This window comes from Protopterus annectens, chromosome 2.part0, assembly GCF_019279795.1.
Source record: "Protopterus annectens isolate FY-2018-M chromosome 2.part0, PAN1.0, whole genome shotgun sequence".
Classification (NCBI taxonomy): domain Eukaryota; kingdom Metazoa; phylum Chordata; order Ceratodontiformes; family Protopteridae; genus Protopterus; species Protopterus annectens.
The window spans coordinates 928,223,933-928,246,695 of record NC_056728.1 but is presented as its reverse complement, the minus strand read 5'-3'; the positions used below and the strand labels follow the sequence as shown (position 1 = coordinate 928,246,695).

At 39.2% G+C, this 22,763-nt stretch overlaps 1 protein-coding gene across 2 annotated transcripts in view; it reads right to left on the bottom strand.

Annotated features, from left to right (window-relative positions):
* The window catches only part of GRSF1 (G-rich RNA sequence binding factor 1), a gene marked incomplete in the record, with an annotated part of 1,027,193 nt that overhangs the window by 308,617 nt on the left and 695,813 nt on the right, over positions 1–22,763 (bottom strand). For both annotated transcript variants that reach the window (XM_044061179.1, XM_044061178.1), the window contains 1 exon segment: positions 19,770–19,933. In XM_044061179.1, coding sequence (XP_043917114.1) covers positions 19,770–19,933 — 164 coding nt within the window.

Genomic DNA, 22,763 nt, shown 5'->3' with positions numbered 1-22,763 from the left:
TATGAGGTATTTGTTTCCCACAAGATAAACAGTTATTCACTTTCTCTGACATCGGCTGAGGCAAGAAAGAGTCCCCAAAGGGGTACTTAGCTTTTTAGAAGTCTTCGAAGTAATATTCGGTAGTAGTAATCTCTGGATCTGACCGACCGGCACTTGCGGACAGCTTCTGCTTCGGGCGCCACGCGGCAAGAAAGACTGAGGAAAATGGCGTCGGCTGATGCCTTTATACCCGAATAACTGCCGCAATGACGTCGGGTGAAGTGCGACACCAGCCGAAGCCAGACCCAGACTTTGGAATCCGGCCGACCGAAGGGCTGCCTGACGACAGGACAACCCATTTGTGAAGACTGCAGATGCATCCTTGAAGGACATCAAACAAACCCAACCAAATGCTTAACAATTGTTCCAACATGTGTCTACTTTTGTAAGAAAGTCTTCCTATACTACACATCTTATAAACAAAAGGAATATGTCTAGATCTAGGGATGAGTCCCCCCTTTTCTCACCCATCACTAGGTTAATCATTGAATAATGTCCCCTTTGGCATGTATCTGTCCAGACACATGCAACAACTGAAAAGTCCACAGAGATACTAACGGGTAACCAGAGTCTGGCATACTAGGCATCATCTGACCTATTACTGATGGATTTATAGCACAGTACCAACATCAACAGAATGATTTGGAAGGACAGGCACATCTCAAAGAGGATACCGCTGCTGTGGAACATGACAACTTAGATCTTTGGATGAAAAGCAGAAATTTTATCACAGGACTGCCTCCTCTACTACTAATGGACAGATGCAGCTCCTAAATGCTTTAACTCATACATGGGTCCCCTCAAATTACCTATGGTATGATCCTAGTTATTCTCTTTAGGGGTAATATATAATTATTGTCCATGGGATGGGTAAGGCCAATCTATAATCAAATGGGATAGGTTATTTGGAACACATAAAGGGAAACTGGCTAGGCTTAAAATGGCCCACAATGGCAGCCATCCTACTACTTACCAATGAACCCATGGATATTATAACATTTCGTTTCATTCAACTGGTTGCAGACAAAACATAGCTATATAAGTAAATCTACCATAATGGTAGATGCTCTAATACATCCCTCTAAGTAGGTTAAGCTATATGGGTCCTTCCCCCTTCCACTAGCCAGCTTTTCAAAGCTTAAGGGAGCCCACCACATGGTCCAATAGTCAGGAACTTCAGAGGAACTCCTATAAAAACAGTGTCAAAAGCCTCACAGTTTTCTTGCATCAAGAAGGAAGGTTATAGTCCTGAATGGAAAAAATGCAAGAAAACGAAACAAAAGTGTAACTACACAGACATGGGTATATACCTTCACTTTCTAGCAAAAAGAAAAAAAAATAGAGAGGGGGTGACTGGAGGGAGAGGATGGTTATTGCAACATTGATTTACTATAGCATCTACTTTTTATTTTGCTAAATTTCCTTACACAAATGCACTTAGTTCAACATTATATCACTGTTGTAGTAGCCTAAGCTATATGGACAGATTACATTGGCTTAACAATTAAGAGGGAGGAGGAACTAAATTAGAAATCCAGAAGCCACTGGAGAATGACTCCAGCAAATCCTGTTCTGGAATCTAGTTTGTAGTGCTTTGGAAAAGTCTATGCAGAGTACCAAATTGTTGCCTCTGGAATAGTATGATCCACCCCTTTCTGGAAAGCCAAAGAAACCAAAGTCATACTGGAATGGCTTTAACCTCCCTGGCTTACTATGGTGAGAACAACAGAAGGAAATAGCAAGAGACAATCATCTAGAAATAGTCTGCTTGACATTTGTCCTTTCCTCTTACCTTCAGAAGAAACTGGTCAGCTTTCCTGAAGGACTGAGTTTTGTCTAGGTAGTATCCGAGTTGCCTGTCGACATCCAGAGTATTAAGGATTAATTCTTGTTCACTGGATAAGGAAAAAAGACAGGGAGATTAACAGACTGGCTCAAGATAACTTCTGAGACCACTTTAGACATAAAAGAGGGATTTGTTAAAAAAAAAAGCATGTCCTTGTGGGAAATAATACAGGTTTGACTCACCATAAGCACTTGTAACTCAGATACTCCCTGGCTGAAATCAGAAAAATGAGTAAAACTGTTTTCTACGCCTATAACCTCAATTCAGGATGATGAGCTGGTTCAAAATGGAAAATGAGTAAGCTTTTCAAGCACAAAGTTAAGATCCCAAGGAAGAGCCAACTGTTTCCTATGTGGACAGATATGGTGGGAGATGGCATAATGGTTAAGGTTTTTACCTGAAAGAAGCAAAGTATCATGGTTTGATTCTCATCTTTGAGGGAAAATGGCTAGGTTTAAAATGGCCCATAAAAGCAGCTTGCTTAAAAGCATATAAAGTCCCTTTCAAAAAAACTGCTTGAATTGCGGATGGTTAGAAAAGGGAAAACCCAAGGGCAGACGAGCAGAAATGTCTGACAAACAAACCTTGTTAGAAGAGAAAGAAAGACCAAAGGACAGTAACACACACAAATCAAGAACCAGAAGCACAGTTGTCTTTACGGGGTCCTGGCTTTTTTTTTTCCCCTCACAATTTTTAAATATTACAATTATTAAAGTCATGGTTTTAAATAACTGTCAGCTTTCAGGCTGAGGTGAATGGTCTCATTTCTGATGAATCCTTTGTTTCCAGTGCAAGTCAAGACCAAATGGGTTTTATCATAAAGATAAAAACTTTAACTTATTCTGAGTCTCCCAAAGTATTAGCAGTAAAATCTTCAAAATTTCAAAATTATGAACACTGTGTGGGCCTCCCAAACAGGATAAGTACTGTTCATGCTTGACCTGGAGGGGACTTACTTGCAAATTTACACCTCTTAAAACGTTCACTGAGTATAACAGAATAGTGACACCTAAGCACAAGAAAGAGCAAATCAACAAAAAATTATTTCTTAATGGTAACAAACAGTAAGGCTGAAAAACAATGACACTAATGTGAAAAACGAAAGGAAAAAAGGCAGTTATAGCACTAACCAGTAACCAGGGCTGTTACTCTGATGATAATTGCTGTAGTACTCTGGACAGGAAAGCCTTGGGTGATGAGGGACTTGCAGCCTGGGAAAGCTCCAAATGTCAGGTTATCCTAAAGCTTAATGGTGTTGCCTTCCAATATGATTGCATATTGATCAACAGCTTAATTTCAGGTCTCCCAGTGTGAAAAAATAAACCAATAGATAAGGCCAGTAATTCCGCCTGTTTTTGTTAAATACCTTTATTACATTATCATTTAAGACTGAGGCAAAAAAGGTATGTACGCACCATAACGTTCCATGTGTGTTGTCCATCTCACCTTCATTCTTCACTGGTTGGGGTTCGGAACCGATCCTCGGTTCTGACTCTGCCTTATACAAAATCTAGAGGTCTTCCATTATCGCCTGGCTGTAACCCTAGCTCATCTTGCCCTATTGAAAGCTTCCCAGATCTTGTTTGCTAGGTACCAATAAAAACTATCAAAAGCTTACAGAGCAATGAAGAAGGTCGGAGAACATTTCCAATTGCAATCGCTCTGTCCTCCAGGAGCCAAAGGTAGGGGGGTAGGAGGGTGGGATGCAAGAATGAAGGCAATATGGACAACACAGATAAAACGTTATGGTGAGTACATAACTTACTTATGCGATGTTGTCCTATCTCGCCTTTATTCTTCACTGGTTGGGACAACGTCCCTAGCACCATATTTCTTGGGTGACTTACAGGAGAATATTCTTCAGAAAAGTGGACCCAAAAGAGGCCCTGTTCCTGGAGGCCAAATCCACTTTGTAATGAGTGATAAAGGTATGAGGCCTTGCCCATGTTGCTGCAGCACAAATGGTATCTATTGGAAGTCTTGCCCAAAAGGCAGAAGAGGTTGCTATGGCTCTCGTAGAATGACCTTTTACTTTTCTGGGGAGTTTTTTGTTTTGAGATTTGTAAATAAAAGTAATGCAATCTGATAGCCATTTTGAAAGTGTGACTTTTGATACAGGAGCACCTTTCTTGTAGTCTGAAAATTATACAAATAATTGATCAGATTTTCTGAAGTCCTTTGTCCTATGCAAGTAGAAGCGTAGTTGCCTATGTACACCTAGTTGGTGTGGCATATACTCTGCTTTGTTGCCATAGTTGGGGAAAAAATGGTAGGTCTATGGATTGGCTCAAATTAGATTCTGAGCATACGTTTGGTGGAAAAGATGGGTTTGTTTGTAGGGATACTCTGTTTTTGCAGATAAGCATGTAGGGGGGGGCTTGACTGACAATGCCTGTAGTTCTGAGACTCTTCTAGCAGAAGTAATGGCTATCAAAAGGATTGTCTTTAGATCACAGGATGATACAAGCTCAAAAGGGGGAAGAATCAAATGGGATAAGACAAGTATAGGTACCATGGTGCTGGAGGGGCTTTAATGGATGATCTTAATAAAACAGTGCCCTTAAGAAAGGCTTTGCAAAGTCTGCGGGACATCATATTTGGCCTCAATTCACCTATGTGGAAATTAGAAATCACTGTTAACTGAACTCAAATAGTAGCCTGCAGCTGCGCCCTCATTAAATAACTTTGCCAAGAATTTAAGAATGGGGGCAGAGAAGGGATCGATGCGGTTATTCAAGGCCCAAGAAGAAAATCTCTTCATTTGCTGGCATATAACTTCCACTTTGAAGTCTTATGAGAACAGATCAAGATATGTTTCACTGATGGAGAAAGGTTAGAGAGCCTGGCTATGTTTGGAAGCAGAGCAGGCAAGCTGTCAATTTGAGGGTTTTAAGGGAGGGGTGGAGCATCCTTGATGCATGAGTCAGAAGGTCTGGAACTGGGTCCAGAATCCAGGGCTCCTGATGAAGATGAGGCAAAAGAAAGGGGAACCAGATGTGACGAGGCTAGCAAGGGGTGATGAGTATTAAATTCCTTCCCAAGGAATTGGCTTTCTGAAAAACTTTGGGCATCAACGGAAAGGCGTAAAAGAGACTCGAGGGCCAATCATGTACAAGTGCATCCCCTTGGTGACTCTCCTGGAGGGGGATAAGGCCAATATAGCTGCTGCGTTTGGCATTCATGGACGAGGCAAAAAGGTCAAAGCAAGGCTGGCCCCATTTCCAGAAAATCATTTTGACTACTATCACAATGGATTTTCCCCAGGATGTACGTTGCGATCAAAAAGCATTGGGAGGAGATCGCCCACTGCCATACTCTGAGGGCCCCTCAACAAAGGGGGTAAGACCTGGTTCCTCTTTCTTTGTTTATGTACCACACAACCGACATGTTGTCGGTCAGTATTGCAGTATTGCAATAGTTCCTAGCGGAAGACAGTCTTGGAATGCTCGCTATGCTAAAAGCACCGCCCTCATCTCTAGAACATTTATGTGCAAATGGGCCTTGTGATCCAGCCAAGTGCCTTTGACCGTCTTTCCCAGATAATGCCCCCCCCCCCAACCTGGGAAGCATCCTTGGTCACTGTAGCTAAAAGTTGTGGAAGAACAAAGGGTCGACCTAATGTCACGAGTGGAGTGAAGCCACCAACGAAGGTCTTTCTTGCAAGATTCTGTTATCATAATTTGGTAGGAAATGGGTAGATCCTGCATGGACCACTGAGTGAAGAGTAGCCACTGCAGGATTCTCATATGCAGTTGTGCTAATGGAATCACGTTTATTGCTGCTGCCATGGTGCCCAAAATTTTCAGGACTGGTCTTGCTTGTACTTTTTTCTTTGAAAGCAGGAAGCTGACTTGGTGGCGTAGGACTTGAACTCTTTTGAGGGGAAGTTTTGCCATAATTTTTTGTTGTATCTAGATGTGTTCCTATAAAAATATGTTGAAATGGCAACAAGGCAGCTTTTTTTGTAATTTATTGCGATTCCTAGGTGAGAGCAGAGCTGTAAGGTGGTGTCTCTTGCTTTTATTAGTAGATGCTGGGTGGTGGCGGTTAGGAGCCAGTCATCTAGGTACGGAAACTCTCAGAATCCTAGGCATCTCAAGTGAGCCATGACCACTGACAATCACTTGGTGAACACACTCTGGGGGCTGTAGTGAGACCAAAGGGCAGAGCTTGAAACTGGTAGTGACTGGCTCCCAACCAAAAGCGCAAATAACTCCTGAATCACCTGTTCATTTTTATGTGGTAGTACGCATCCTGGAGGTCTATAGAGCACATCCAATCAGCTTGCCCCAGAAAGGGGAGTGCTGACTGTAGTGTTCCCATCTGGAACTGACTTTCTTATGGATTTAATTTGCTGAGATCCAGGATGGGTCTCCAGCTCCCCATTTTTTTTTTGAACTAAGAAGACCCTTGAGTAAGTTCTGGATCCTACTTGATCTGTGGGGACTGTCTGGGTGACTCTTTTGTCTAGCAACTTTTGTATTTCTAGAGTTACCTGCTCCCTTTGACTGTGTTGAATGCTGATGATGTTTTTTATGTTTGGGATAGGGGCAGAAAAGGGTATAAAGTAGCATGTGGAGAAGATGCTTTGTACCCACTTTTTTTTTCTTTTGTTATTTTTAGCCAGGTTTCTGGGTACAAAAATAAGAGACTGCCTCCAGAGATGGACAGATGGGCTTCCTTTCAGGACCATTGAAAGGGCTTACCATGGAATGATTCCCCATCTCCCTGAATTTGTAGACCCTCTCTGCTGCGTGGTAGGAGTCTTCCACTGGCACTTCCCCCTCTGCCCCTGGGGGAAGAATCATCATGTGTGTCCTGGAAAGCTCTCTGGGATTTTCAAAAGACCCCCTTTCTGACCTTTTGGGTAAGGTCTGGTAGGTAGAGGGAAATGGACTCCAATGGCAGAAAGAATCTTTCCTTCTTCACACCTAGTTAGTGTGTCTTTCACTTTGGGCCCAAAATAGGACGAGCCATCAAAAGGGGCACTCACAAAAGATGATGTAAAAGGTTCTGCAAAGTCACACAAGCGCATCCAGGAATGTCTCTTTAGGGAAATTCCTGAACCCGCTGCCCTGCTCACTCCATCTATTGCATAAGAAATGAGTCTCATGGTGGAGTTGACCACTAAGGTTAAGGAAGAGAACTGAGAGGAAACCTTGTCTGATACCCCTGCAGCTACTGAACCTCAGAGGTATCTCCTAGCTCTTTCAGGAGATCTCTCTGAAGCCTACTAAAGTAAGTCAGATAATTCAGTGATCTAAGTGCAAAAGTCACTGAAGAAAACTTGCGCTTCCCATATCTGTCCATCGTACAAGGCACTCTGTTTGGTGGATGGACAGATGAGGATGTCTCTGAAGGTTCCTTTTTGGTGGCTGCTGCCACCACCATAACATCTACTTTGACACCCTTGGTAAGAAACTCCTTGTCTGAAGGTGAAGTAATAAATTTGTTCAGCCTCTGAGGAACAGGTTCCACTGAATCTGGAGACTCCTGCCTTTCAACTAACTACTTCCATGAGCTCAAAGGGCGGAGACACCCAAGTGGATGAAGGGTGAGGCCCAAAAGTCTTCAGGTATACAGACTCCTCCTCAGAAGGGTTGATGGGCTTCCAGCCACCTCACTGCTCAAGTATTTCTAGGATGTCTGTGAAGGAGACATCCTCAGAGGGTGACCATGGGGACCCTTCCAACTCGAGGTCTGTATCAGAAGTGATGGACTCCCCTGTGGAGTCTAAATGCTTCCTCTTGCACAGTCTCTTTCGAGGACCACCTCAGAAGGGTATTCTGGAGAGGTTTCGGAAGAGAGGAGGGGGGTTCACCAAATGGAGCATCCTGAGGTCTAGGGTCTCTGCATTTCTGTGGATGCAGTGGGGACAAGACAGACAGCGGTGCCTTTGGGGGAAGAATGTCTGGACTGGAGAGTGGACCTGCCTGTGGAGACAGCACTCCTTTTCATTACCTCAAAAGTCCCCTGCCCCTGATCCAAAGAAAACTACTGGCTCTGAAGAACCAAAGGGAATCCCCAGAACCAAGGGGGTCGGCTCAGAGGCTGAGGCAGGAGCAGAGCTCACCTGCGCCAAGACCCCGAGAGGCAAGTTCGGATCAGACAACTGTCCGATCTGACTTCCCTGCCCAAAACTGACCGACAGCGTCAGCTCCTAGACTCCTCAATTTCAGATGGAACCGAGGACGTCAGACCAGTAGTCAAGCCCGAAGATCCTGGGACAGGTCTCGGCTCTGACAGTTCCACTACGATCAGTTCTAGACATTCTGGCTCCAGGGTACAGGATCGGCTCGGAGGAGGAATTAATGGTGAAAGGGTAGGCTGAGTCTGTTCCAAAGTCCTCTGGGTCATATCCGACAACAATTTGGCAAGTGCTGGTGTTCTCAATAGCCTCCGCACCATATGATCCACATAGTCATCTGAAAGGCTCCTGGAAGATTGAGAGGAGGGAGCAGGGGATCTTCTTGATGCCTGTAACAAATAAGATGCAGTTCCAACTCTGGGGAATGGCTCCGTACCTGAAAACCCAAGGGCTCTGAAACTAAAGGAGTCGGTTGGAAGGTTTCTCAGGCACGACCATCCTCGACTCCAAAGTTGTCATTTTTTGCAGTTTTTTTCATCGGCTCTGATAAAGTCCGAAGAAGATTATCTCTTTCCAGATTTGTCCGATTTGAAAGAGGGGGAATGCCAGATTTTGAAGGACCCTGACATTTTTCAATAGCCCCTGAAAAGTGTCTCAACAATCCTCTTAGTATTAATTTAATCTTCCTCTCCAAAAGCACCCTGTAGCTAAAGGAGTGGCATATGGCACATGATTCCTGGAGGTGTACCGCTCCGAGGCAGTACACAGAATGTATTTTCAGTCAGTGATGGACATTTTTTGGCTACATTTCCCACATTGTTTACTATCTTTTGACGGTTTAGTAGACATAATAGGAAAAAGGCAAAAACAACAAAATACCAGAACATTAACTTTATTTATTTGTTTTTTTAAAGAAGCAGAGAGAAAAAAACCCTCTAAATTAAATGGGCAAGACAATCCTTTAATTCAAATGAGCTTGCCTGTTAATTTAGAGAGAGATGGAAGTCAAGGTTTAGGTCAAACGGCTCTCTAACTTAAATGAGCCTAAAAGCTAAGGAAAGGAAGCCCTCTAACTAGAATGGGCTTAACTACAAGAAGCTAATAACTACAACAATTTACTACAATTCTCTCTCTCTTTTTTTTTTTTTTTTTTTTTTAACAAGTAGATACAACAAAATTATGGGCTCTCTAACTTAAACAAGACTATAAGTAAAAGAAAAGGAAACCTTCTAAATAAAACAGGCTTAAGTGTAAAATTTAAGCCAGGATAGGGTGAGAGAAAAAGCCTTGAGGAAAAAATGATGGCCAACAGCACAAATAGCAGAAAAGGACATTCAAAAAAACTCAAACAAACAGTAGCTAAATACAAAGGAAGTAATTAAAGACTAATTATCCAAAAAGTAGAATAAAGAAATTATTTCACTTAGCCAGAGCCAGTAGAAAGCACCCGATCTTGTTTAGTGGCAAACATCTGGGGAGCTTTCCTAGGGCATGATGGGATAGGGTTACAGCCATGACCTAGTGGAAGACCGCAAGCTTTTGCACAAGGCCGAGTCAGAACAGAGGACTGGTTCCGAGCCCCAACCAGCGGGGAATGAAAGTGAGACATGACATCACATTATATATTTAGGTAAAGGAAAACAAACCATGTTAACATGTTCACAGTTACAAACATTACACAACACATACATACTTTTATACAATTATCATAAATCCAACATTACATAAATTCCTCAATTTCTGTCTTTCCTTAAACCTTAGTAATCTTCCAAAACATTGCTCTGCCTGTATTTTTCCCACAATTTACATTTCTTTGTAGTTTATGATCCCACTTCCAGTTCTTTTATCTCTGTTATAATATTCGCTGCTTTAAGTACAGCTGGTTTAGACTTTGATTTCCATTTTCTAATATTTTTTTTTTCCTTTGGCAGCCACCAGAATTAAACATAACAAGGTCTTATTGAGTCTATACACTTCAGATCCTGTATCCCAGCAAAAAAAAATAATTTCCTTAGTTACACAGATTTGCTCACCCAATACTTCTGAGGGATCTCACTTCCAAAGTTCCTAGTCAACTCTTTCAGTCTCGCTGTACTTCCAATATTTGCCATCTACCTGAGGAAAAAATACTTTGGCGTCTGCTTTGGGTACAAAATACCTATGCAAATGCTTCCAAGCAAAAATCCTAAATCTTCTAGACTTGATTCCATATTTGGGAACCATACAATGTCCTCTCATTGTTTCTTTATGAACTGCTTATCCAATCTCTCTTCTCAATCTTTTCTAACCTCCTCTGATTAATTCCTATAGTTATCATGCAATATTTTAAATGCCATACTAATTATCCTTAAAGAGCAGCTTCTGTTCTAGATTCAACTAAAAACTATGCCAGAGCTGGTCTTTTACTTAGGATTCCCCTATCCCTTTTTCTTTTGCCTATATCCTAATACCAATCCCTGAAAGGAAAGGCATCCTCTAGTCTGCAGTCCAAATGTCTTCTATATCTCTTTCCATTCTACTTCCATACCCTCTCTAGCCATTTGCTTCCTTTGTTTTTCTGCCTGTTTTCTCCTCTCTTACCTATTTTCTGTACCATTAATTGCAACTATCCCTATCAACAGAATCTCCTTTCTCCATTCTTACATTAGGTTAGTTCTTAGAATACTTTCTGCTACTTTATGAATGCAATATTCTGTATTGCAGGTGTTATTCTCCTTACAGATCTACTTCCTTAATCCTCTTAATCCCATTCTCTCCTTATTCACCAGAGAAACTGGAAGGAACAGACTGTATTAATTTCATGAAAGCACAAATAAGTAACTGGATTAGTATTCCAAGACAGGATTTATTAATTCAAAAGGGCACATCGTGCGTATGGTCCAAACCTGGCTATGTGAAAGCAACTCTGACCTTTAACAGTAAAGATGCAACCCTACCAGCAGAAAGAGTTGATCCTGACAAAACTGTGGCAGAAGAGCAAATTATTAAAATGTAGAAACAGAGTGAGGAAAACACTTAAATACTGTATACCAGAGAGAATAGAAACAAATTTATCCCAGCAATCGGGGAATGTCAAGAGGCAGATGTGATATTCAAGCTACTGTATCCATCTGTCTTTAGAATATTTTTTTTTCCTGAGAATCAAAGTCATTTTTTATGCAGAACAGGCTAAACAGGAAATACAACAGTCCAACAAAATGAGAGCCATCATACAAAAGGGGACACAGGAGTTGACTAAAAGAATCAAGAGCACCTTGGAATTGAACCAAAATCTGAAGTTGAGAGATGGAGATAAACAGGAAGACCAGTAACACAAAAAATAGTGAGCAAATGTGAGACTTCAAAGCATCAATTGCATTTGTGAAATATGGCTGTATAAAAAAATTGGAAAGAATGGAATTTGTTTACTTTGTTACACTTGTGAGAAACTGAAAAGGATTTGTCTCATTTCATGTCATTAATGTTTAAAAGGATACTGAAGGGAGGAAAGAGAAAAAGGAAGGAAAAGGTAAACAATTTCTGTTCTTGACAATATTTCTATGAAACATTTTACATTATAAATTGTATTTTAGTTGTTCTTATAGGTGATAATGTTACCAATGTAAATACATGCCTTTTCCCTCCTCTTCTCTTGCTTTCTTCTTTTTAACATTAATAAATGTAGGCATTATAGTGTGAAAAGCGAAGAAAGGCTAGACAAAAGCATGTTTGGGTTAACAAACTGTAATCTTGAGTTATTGAGGTAGGGGATGAGGTGTAGAAGTAAACCGAATTGACCAAATAGACCAGCAAGGCAGCACAGAGTTCAATAAATTTATTGAATACTTGTGTCCATAACAGACTAGTTTCGGCCAACAGCCTTCTTCAGTGTAACACAATATAGTCAAGTAGCATTTTAATCATCTTTTAAATACTTATCCAGAGCCAATCACAATCATTTGCTCATGAATATTAATAATTATTTAGAAAAATCTTCATTTACTAAAAAATACAAGGGTACTGTGTACATTATTAGAGTTGTTCCTAAATGTAAGGTGAGCCACCACAGAATTGAAAAGTTATAATAATATTGAGGTATAACCATTCCCATATTCATATTAGTAAAGGACAGTATTTGAATAGCCATAAACCCTGGCTACTAATCCAATATTCATCAAGAGCACCAAAGTATAATGCTCAAATTACATGGTATAGCAGAATTAATAAGCATAAAACATATTTGAAAACATCATAATAACAATACATGTATGGGTGTATGTGGGTGTACAAAAATGACTAAAATAAAAATAAAACTAATGACTGATGCATGAAAATAATATTGTCAATACTAAATGCAAATCAGCAACATCCACAATAAGAATACAAGCCCATAACATACATCATTAGCTTCCAAGACTGAAATTGTACTAATGAATATAACTAAATATTATTGACTTGTCTAAGATAATAATGGGACCAGTCCTAAAAATTAACATGAACATCCCAAAAGTTTTTTTGGTCATGATACATGGCCACTGGTTTGCATACTATAGTCTATCCATCCTGTCATATACCCATATTTGGTCAATAGCAATAATCTTCAGCTTTTCAATTATGAGTTAAAGGCACCAAAAATGTTATATATCAGGTATTTGGAATGATTGGGGTAAGAAACCTGAACATTCTATATCCAAACCAAAGAAAAATCAAAGGCATATATATGCCAAAAGTAGAGTCAATATGTACCTATATCAAATTTGGGTATGCTATTATACATACTGTGTGGTACATACTGTATACTATGTATAATTGAAGTAGGACTCATAATCAATACCAGCCTAGATGCTAAATATACGATATCCTAAAAAAATTTATATATATAGTCCACTTGCTCGAATCAGTTGAATCAACATGAAAGTTATCAAATACCATACTGCTTCTGTGACCACCTACTCCTATAGATGGTCATTCAATCCGGGATGAAATAAACCCCCCAATGTGGTAATCCAGTATTTCTCCTTTTGGTCCAATGACCCATGCCAGCCCTGTTTATTGGTTCTGTCTCCAGAAATGCGGTCAATAACCATAAAGGTAAACCTAGCCTGGGGGTGTTTTAATGTGTGTTGATATAGAGCACTAGTCTCCTTATGGTTCTTGATATGTTCATTCATCCTTAGTCTCAAAGCCCTTGATGTTTGTCCAACATAAAACCCCACAGTAACACGACAATTACCAAAACCTTGATGTCAAAAATTCTACTGGTGTTGCGACTGGTAAACTCCTTAGATTTAAGCATGTATTGGCAGGATCCACAATGGCCACAGGGAATGAACCAATAAGTTCATCACCATAAAGTGTCAGTTGTTTGTGGGTTGCCATATGTTTAAAATGTGAGTAAGAACCTAAGGTTTTACCTCGTTTATATGAAAAGAGGTCCCAAAATATTCCGTAGCTTTTCATTGGCCAGTAAAATATTCCAATGTTTGTTAATGATGTTTCTAATCATATTGACATTTCGCCATATGTGGTGATGAACCTGACATCTGTACTATGATTTGTTTTTATTCTTGTTATGATATTGTAATAAATCATCTCTATCAAGAGTGTTAGCTCTACTCTGTGCAGACAGAATATCAGATCTGTCATATCCCCGAGATCCCTACTGGCCATTTGGTATTCCTCTGTGTTAGAACTTGAACTGAGATATAGGAATACTCCTGATGGTGTGGGATGTAAACTTGATCGTGTAACAGGGTATTGTATTGAGGGTATTTACGATAAACCCTAGTGGACAAGGTGTTATCTGAGTTCCTATATACAGTGACATCCAAAACTGATGCTGTTTTATCATATGACACCGAAAATTCAATTCCCCAGATATTATCATTGAGATACTCAACAAATTCCCTTAGGTCAAATGTCCATTTCCACCTGGAATATATTATGTGACGTATCATAAATCATATATTCTTCAACATCTGCCAGTAACATTGGCCTTGGAAATACAGGACATTCTTGTTTAACACATGTTCAGACATACATATCAAAAGAGTGTTAAAGCCCGGTGAATATAGATTAGCCCTTTCCAACCAATACTGTAAAGATTGAAGACCCGCCCAATGTGGTATGCTTGTATATAATGATTTCACATCCAAAGTACATAAGTACCATTCGGGTTCCAATTGAGTTTTATTTTAGTCATTTTTGTACACCCACATACACCCATACATGTATTGTTATTATGATGTTTTCAAATATGTTTTATGCTTATTAATTCTGCTATACCATGTAATTTGAGCATTATACTTTGGTGCTCTTGATGAATATTGGATTAGTAGCCAGGGTTTATGGCTATTCAAATACTGTCCTTTACTAATATGAATATGGGAATGGTTATACCTCAATATTATTATAACTTTTCAATTCTGTGGTGGCTCACCTTACATTTAGGAACAACTCTAATAATTTTTAGTAAATGAAGATTTTTCTAAATAATTATTAATATTCATGAGCAAATGATTGTGATTGGCTCTGGATAAGTATTTAAAAGATGATTAAAATGCTACTTGACTATATTGTGTTACACTGAAGAGTCTGTTATGGACACAAGTATTCTGTAGAAGTAAACCGATCATAATATGTATACAGCTATGTTTTCTCTTACTTGTGCATAGGTGAATGCCTGGATTAAGACCCTTGCCTTAACCTCATAAGTTTTAGGTGGAATCAAGTAAATGTCAGAGCACTGAATATAATGAAAAGTTTTAGTTTAGTAATAAATGTTTCAGCTTGTCTTTCATCCTGAAGCAGAAGACATTTTTTTCTCTTACTTGTCCATGGAGACAAGCTAATAGGTCAGTAAAAAGCTAGAACACCAGTTTCTTCACAAGTTAAAGCTTTCTGAAAGCATACAAGATGTTTTTACATCTGCGAGGGAAATAAAAAAGCACAGGCAATAACATGCATCTTAGCATAGCTAACCTCAATTTCAGATTAATTACGGGCTGTGTTAGCAGTTGTCCAAGACATCTTATTAGGTGGTTAAACTTAATTATTTGAAGATGTACATAGTTGTGTTTGTATTAAGTTAACAGATTCGGGGGGTGTTCTGGAGTGTGTTTTTGAGGGTTTTTATTAAAACAAAACATCTTGTAAAATGCGACACAGGTTCCAATGCTGATGACAGGAAAGGATTAACTGGAGAAACATCAGTGGGTGCATATATCACAAAAGCTGGAAATAAGACATTTAAAAAAGCCGCCATGTATAACAGGTGAGAATAATGACTTTTTTTTCATAATGGTGACATTTTCCACATTATCTTGGAATGCAAATAGTCTCACAGGAAGAGACAAAAAATGAAAATATTTAATTATATTAAGAAATGCAGTGTGCAAAACAGCACTGCTATACGAGACACATTTGTAAAGATCGGAGCACGTGAATTTAATAAAGAAAGGATTTCAAGATGGACATTCAGCAGAATCTCAGGGACAAAGGAAAATAGGAGTACTTATATTAACTACTACAAGAGCTCCCATACAACGAGATAATGACAGATTTGTGGTAGTAAGGAGTTACTGGCAAAGGATGAGGATTACACTGGCATGCACTTGCATTCTACCTAAAACTGCTACTACGGAGCTTAAAAAATGTTGGGAGAAATAATCAGCTTTCAGCAGGATTATTATTTATAGGTGGGAACTAGAATTTGATTTGCAACAATGAGGATATATTGAAGGGGCTAGAAAGGAAAATATGAGAGAGTGTCGGTGTCGATTTATGAAGAAATGTTTGAAAATATTTGGAATGAAACATGTGAATTCAGTAGTAGAAACACAAAGAACTTGCATATTATTTCCCAAGCTACAGTAATTGGGATAGACTACATAAATTATATTTCACGGGAACATGAACATTTAATTGAAAAATTTGACACGTATCCAATAATTACTTCAGATCATGCACTAATTACTAAGATAATAATGAAGGCTAATGAGCTAAAGATGAAACAATGGCAATAAACTCACCTACCTGTTAAAAGACAGAAATTTAAGGAATGAGCAGTGGAAATTATTTGGGAACTATTTGGGAAGACAGAAATTTCCTCATAAATTATACCTAATGACTGGGATAAAATGGAAGTGGAATTTAAAAATAGGGTAGAAATAAAAGAAAAATATCTGGTTAAGCAGTAACAAGAATCATTTATAGGGGCTGACACAGCTTAAAAATTACAAAATAAAGGGAATCTCACAGAAGAAGAGGTGCAATTACAGAGTGCTAAACTGAAAATAAGACAGTACATGGATGATATGCACAAGTTTAGAAAGATAGCTATTAAGCAACTGTTTTTGATAACTCCAGAGCACAAAAACTTTTGACATGATATCTTAATGAGCAGAAAGTAGAAAGGGTTATTGCTACACTTAGGGAGCCTATAACAAGAAAAATAACCTGAAATCCTGTAGAGGTATTACAGATATTCTGTACATTTTATGAAAATTTGTATACAGCAAAAAAGTAAGAAAATCAAGGAAAAGCACAACTTAAATATGCCAAAGTTAGAGGGAGATTAGGCTTAACACTTAAGATAGGAGGAGATGAGATAAAAAGTGGTGACACATAACCAATCTGCAGGAAGTTTTCCAGGAATAGATGGTAATGCCGTGGAAGTTCTGGAGCTAGGAGGGAAGAAAGGGATAAATATCTGGAAGGTTTTAACAGTATTTTAAAAAGGGAGGAGGCACCAACATCCTGGGAAAAAAAAGTTGTGGGGGCTGTAATACCTAAAGATGGTAAAGATCCATCAGATACAGCTTCATAAAAATTCATGATTATAAACTGTGATATTATATATATATATATATATATATATATATATATATATATATATATATATATGTGTGTGAGTGTGTGTGTGTTTATCATGGCTAAAAGAATGGAAAAGATTATGTCAAAACTGAAAGCTATGAATTAATGTGGTTTTGCGGCGGGGAGGCAAAAATTTGACAACATTAATAGAACAATGATGATCCATGAGAAAAGCAGAATATAAGAAAATAATGCTGCTGTTGGTGGGTCTTGATGCAAAAAAAAAAGCATATGAGAGAGTAAGCTGGGATTTTTATGAGTACAGTAATGGAAGTATTTGCATTTCCTGATACAACAATAAGGTTAATTAGAAGGATACATGAGGGATCACAGGAAATAAAATCAAGGTCGAAGGGTTCCTCTCTGATAAGTTGCTTCAGAATTGAAGAAACTGGCATGGGTATCCTCTTTCCCCTTTGTCAATTGTTCTAAATATAACACAAATTAAGAAAATAAGGGGCTTAGAAATTCAGCGACATAACGTGTGTGTTTTTTTTTTTTTTTTTTTTAAGAAAAATTAGCTTTAGTTACAAGATGATATTTTGTACCTGATGGAACCAGAACAGATAATTTTCAGTGTTGTGGGACATTCTGAGACAGCTCCAGTTTTTTTCAGGATATAAAATTGAAACAAAAATTACGCATTTACTGTAATGATAGATCCATGTTATCGGTCTCCATCTGGTTCAACCTGTGGGTTATCGGACCCAACAAGGATCTGATTTTGGCTGATTCATTCAGGCTTCAAACTTGCTACGCTCTACCTCCATTATCCACAATCCCCCACTCCTCAGCCTATTCCTCAGATCGAGTTTACCCCATGTAAGCCACCTCCAACTTTCAATAAACTACTTAATCCAAAGAGGATGCAAGACTCCACAGATAAGGAACAGATGACCTCCACTATCCGGCAATCTCAGGGAAGTTTGCCATAACAAGTCGAGGTGGGGTCAGAAGGTTGAACCACATGAAGACAGACAACATGGATATGTTAAGTTCATAACATCCGTATTTGATGTTTGCTCCATACGACTTCAACTTGTGGGGCAGAGTCCCCAGCCATGAAAAAATCCTCAGGAGAAAGTAAGGAAAGATATTATGCAATCTAGTGGAGGAAGAGGAAACTCTGGATCTAGACTGAAAATCCAGCTTATAATGAGATACAAAAGTGAAGTGACCCATTCGAGCTGCAGCGCCAGAAACTTCATCCACTGATACTCTAGAAAAGAAAGCTGTAGAAGTAGCTATAGCCCTGGTGTAATGATCTCTATGTTTTCATGGAAGGGTCTTACCTTTAGAGAATATACAAACAAAATACAGTCTGATAGTCACTTGGATAAAGTCACAGACAGAGGTGAGCCCAGTCTGGATTTTGAAAAGGAGATAAATAAATGGCTGAATTTTCTAAAGGCTTTGGTACAATCCAGATACAATCTCAACTACCTATGCAAGTCCAAATAATGCAGAAGGTGTTTGCCTTTGTTGGTGAAACTGAGGAAAAACACAGGGAGACAAACAGAACTATTAAGATTATTCTCAGAAGCCATTTTAAGCAAGAAGAGGGGTTCATACAGAGAGGTATCCTGTCTTTCTGGAATACCAAACAGGGAGGAGAAGAATCAAGAGCTTGCAACTCCGAAACCCTTCTTGCTGAAGTAACAGTCACTAAGAACAAGTTCTTCCAAGACAAGAGGTGCACGTCAAAAGTAGGTGAAGGTTCAAATGGAGGGACTGTAAAACAAATAAATCCCAGGGAGGAACCAGATCCCAAACTGAGGGATGTAGTAGATAGGTACCTTTGAGAAATACATGACAACTATAAAAATCAATCAGAGCAGGTTCGAAAAGATTAGGAAATGAGACTGAAAAAACAATTTACCAGAGGACAACGGGAGGAAATTTGTATGGCTCCCAAATATGCAACAAAGGCTAGAAGATTTAGGATTTTTGTTTGGAAGTGTTTGCATAGGTATTTTTATACCCCAAACAGACTCTGAAGAATTTTTCCTGAGGTAGATGGAAAATGTTGCAGATGTGATGGGGAATAAAGAGGTAAATGGGCACATGTGTTTTGTGAGTGCAAAGAGTTGGCATACTTAAATTCCCTAGCCTAGAGAGTACTCTGTCAGAAATTTTAGGTGATCACATGGGTGTAACTAAGGAAATTATTTTTTGAAAGAGGATATAGGATTTGAATTGCTTAGACATAATAAGGCCTTAAGTTTAATTCTGGCATCTCCCAAAAAATCATCTCCTGGAAAATGGAAATCAAAGTCTAAGCCAACTGTATATAGTGATTATTATAATACAGATATATGCACTGGAAGTGGGATTTTTAGAAAAAGGCAGAGTCAGATTAAAAAAAAACAATGGACATTGTGAGACCAATGCAAGCAGAACAGATGTTTAAGGAAAGGTAGGAATGGCTCCATTTATGTAATGCTGGATTGATAACTGTATAAAAGAATATATGTGACACAATGCTTGTAAGTGTTGACATGTTCAAGTGGTTTGTTTTCTTTGAATATAAATGTATGTTTTAGTGATAATTCAATAAAGGTGTTAAAGCCTAATGGTATTAGTTTGTTACTGTAATTGGATATCCTCACACAACTTCCTCAGTCTTATCTAGGATGATTGCTGCAGCAAGAATTATTCTACACTCTGCTTTAATGTCTGCATTACATATGATACAGCTTTACTGTACTGTAACAAATTATGCAATATGCACACATTTAAACTACATTACAAAAGATATTTTAACAAATGCAGAAGCACTATGAAGTCGGGAAAGTAACCTCACAGCTGTCTTAAGTACAAAGTAGTAAACAGCATTTTCCCAAGGCGCTTTTCCTTCTGTTCTATAATATGCCTATAATAAACAAATAGGAGATTAAGACATAGGGCTTGTTTTAATAAAAGCCAAGTAACTGTAATACATACAGTTTCTGCCTTTGCTTTCTGTACACGGGAGAGTTGTCAAATCTTCAATGTCAATTTTTTCCTCAGAGTGAAATGTATTGGGTGCTGTAGGATGTGGTTCTCCTTTCTCAGTCTCTGGAAAACTACAGATTTCATTTCTTCTGCATAGAAATACTTCAATATACCTAGACAAAAAGTAATGCAAATGCCCTTGATTATCACTGCACAATAAACATTAAAGCTTGTTATTATGTATGACAAATAACTTGGAGACTAAGAATCAGTGCACATTTTAGAACTGAAATGTTTCAACTTTTGAAAGCACCGTATTACAGCTAATTTTCTACAGCTGTTTACTATAGCAGCTTTCCTTAAATCATCTGTAAAGAACAAGCCAGAAATGCCATTTTATACATGCTAAAAAAAATTCTAAGGTGTTCTAAAGTCCTTTGGGGGAGGGACAACAATGAAAACAGTCAATCTGTTATTTCTTTTTAATTTTACCCAATTTTTTAAACATATTCAAATTTTCATCATACATCATGAATTATATCTGTGCATTTTTGGGGGGCTCTCACCCAGAAGGTGATTTCACACAGCAACATCTTCATTCTCCAAATAGAAATGTGTACTGACATTGTCAAACATTTTAAGGAAGAAAGCAAATGCCATTATGTGGGGCCAAGACCATAAAATGGTCAGGTTACAGACAGAGAATCAGAAAAAAAAATGAGAGTGGTGCTATTACCCAAGTCTGCACAATTTTAAATACAAAAATGACTTACAAAGCAAGAAATGTGAATACCACTGTTACTCCTGAGTGCAAGGTTTGCTGGGGGGGGGGGGGGCAGATCTGAAGTCATAGGGATAGATATATAGTATACTCAAGTACTGCAAATGAAGAAAATCATTCATTACATCCAAAGCACTGCTGCAGTTTAAACGGTAGAGAAATAAAAAATGCTGCAACATGCAGAAAAATAAACTGACTTGAATAAACAGATACATACACTGAAGAAAAGATGAACATATGTAAACTGCCTAAAGCATAACTGTGTATTTCACAGAGTGAATACAAGCTCATAATGACAAAAGTCATCAATTCCAAGCCAAAACTCTACCATGTTTATCTCAATGCACCAGTCTCAAAATGCAGCTATTTACTGAAGAATTATGAATTTTTAGTAACAATTCTGTACCACATTAAAGATACTGTTGCTTTCATATCAAAAGCAACAGCTACTAGATTGCAGACTGAACTTGTATATTATTTATAAGCAGTACTCCTTTTATATACTCACCTTTTATTGACGTTAATGATTCATAGGTAGGTACTAGGCTATCGGCCCTAGGGCCCGTACAAGCCTAGCCAAAAAATGTACCCTGGCTTTCGCCACCCAAGAAAATTATTTTCCTGTCGAGCAGAGCCACAGAAGTCATCCCCGGGGTGAATTTCCCATTTCCCATCCAATCATCAATATTTTTCTTGACGAGTGCTAATGAGGAGCTCTGTTTGACATAGATAGGTAGTCTGTTCCACAGAATGGGAAGTCTCTGGGACAGGAATCTATCCCTCCAGCATGTTTTGTTTATTGTGGTGACAAGATTAAGGTCCCTAGAGCGTGTAGCTCGGAGGGATTGGGATTTCTTTAAGTGGAGCATGTCCAACAGCTCTGGGTTTGACATAGCTTTGTATGTTAGGCAGAGATCGCCCCTGAGTAGGCGATATGCGATGGAGTAAAGCTGTAGCTTTTTGAGACTGTCTGCATAGGGCATCTGTTTGAGGCCAGTAATCGTCTTTGTGAGGTATTTCTGTGGTCTTTCCAGTTGTTGTAGATGTCTTGTGAGGTACATACCAAAAGGGGCGTTGTACTCTATAACGGGTCTAATGAGTGATGAGTAGAGGGGAACAATGACCTCTTTTTCTGGATGAGAATCCTTTTGTGATGAGATGAGCCACGTAGAAGGATTTCCTGACCACTGTGGCGATGTGATTATCAAAGGAGAGACTACTGTCCACCTGTGTCCCAAGGTCTCATCACATTTTCGGCATTAAGTAGACTACCAGCTATGTGGTAGTTCATGGGTACAGAGTTTTTACCAAAGGGGATGACAATACACTTTTTGGCATTGAGCTTCAGGCCATGGCTTTGACACCAGGTATCTGTCTCAGTCAGGTCCTTTTGTAGTTTGTCCACATCGTTAGGAGTTTCGATTATGGCTCCTAGTTTGCAGTCATCTGCAAACTTTGTTAGCCAAAGACCTTCTGTGTTGGCCTGCACTTCAGAGAAGTAGATACCAAACAGGAGAGGACCCAGGACTGAACCCTGTGGCACTCCACTTTCACTGATCTGAAGTCAGATTTGGAGTCTGCTACATTCACAGTGTGGGTTCTGTCCGTGAGCCAGTTGGCAACCCATCTTGTGACATAGGGATTTATACCTAGTTTAGTGAGCTTATCTATAATTCCAGAGTGGGGGATGGTGTTGAAAGCCTTGGTGAGATCTAGATAAGCTGTGTGAACCATTTTACCCTCATCTATGGCTTTGGTGACTGCTTCAAAGAAGTCAATCAGGTTTAGGAGACATGATCTGCCTTTTACAAATCCAAACTGGGTAGGGTCCTGAGTTTGGAGATTACCAATGTCTTTGTTTATGAGTTCCATGATGATACGTTCCATGGCCTTGCAGACCAGGCTCGTCAGGCTAATGGGGTGGTAGTTCCCAGGGTCCGTCGTGGCTCCCCCTTTGTGGGGTGGGATAACTGTCGCGGTGCGCCATTCAGTGGGTACAAAGCCTGAGGTGAGGCTATGATTGAACATGGTGCTTAGGTAGGGTGCCAGTTCATTCTGTAGTTCGTGTAGAACGCAGCCTGGGATATTGTCAGGTCCCATGGATGCTGTGTTCTTGGCTTTGGAGAGTGTGTTTTTTACCTGTGCAGCTGTGATTATAGGAACTTTGCATTCTTCCGGTATAGAGATGGGCCCTCTAGGGGGTGAGAGGGGGGTAAAGTTAG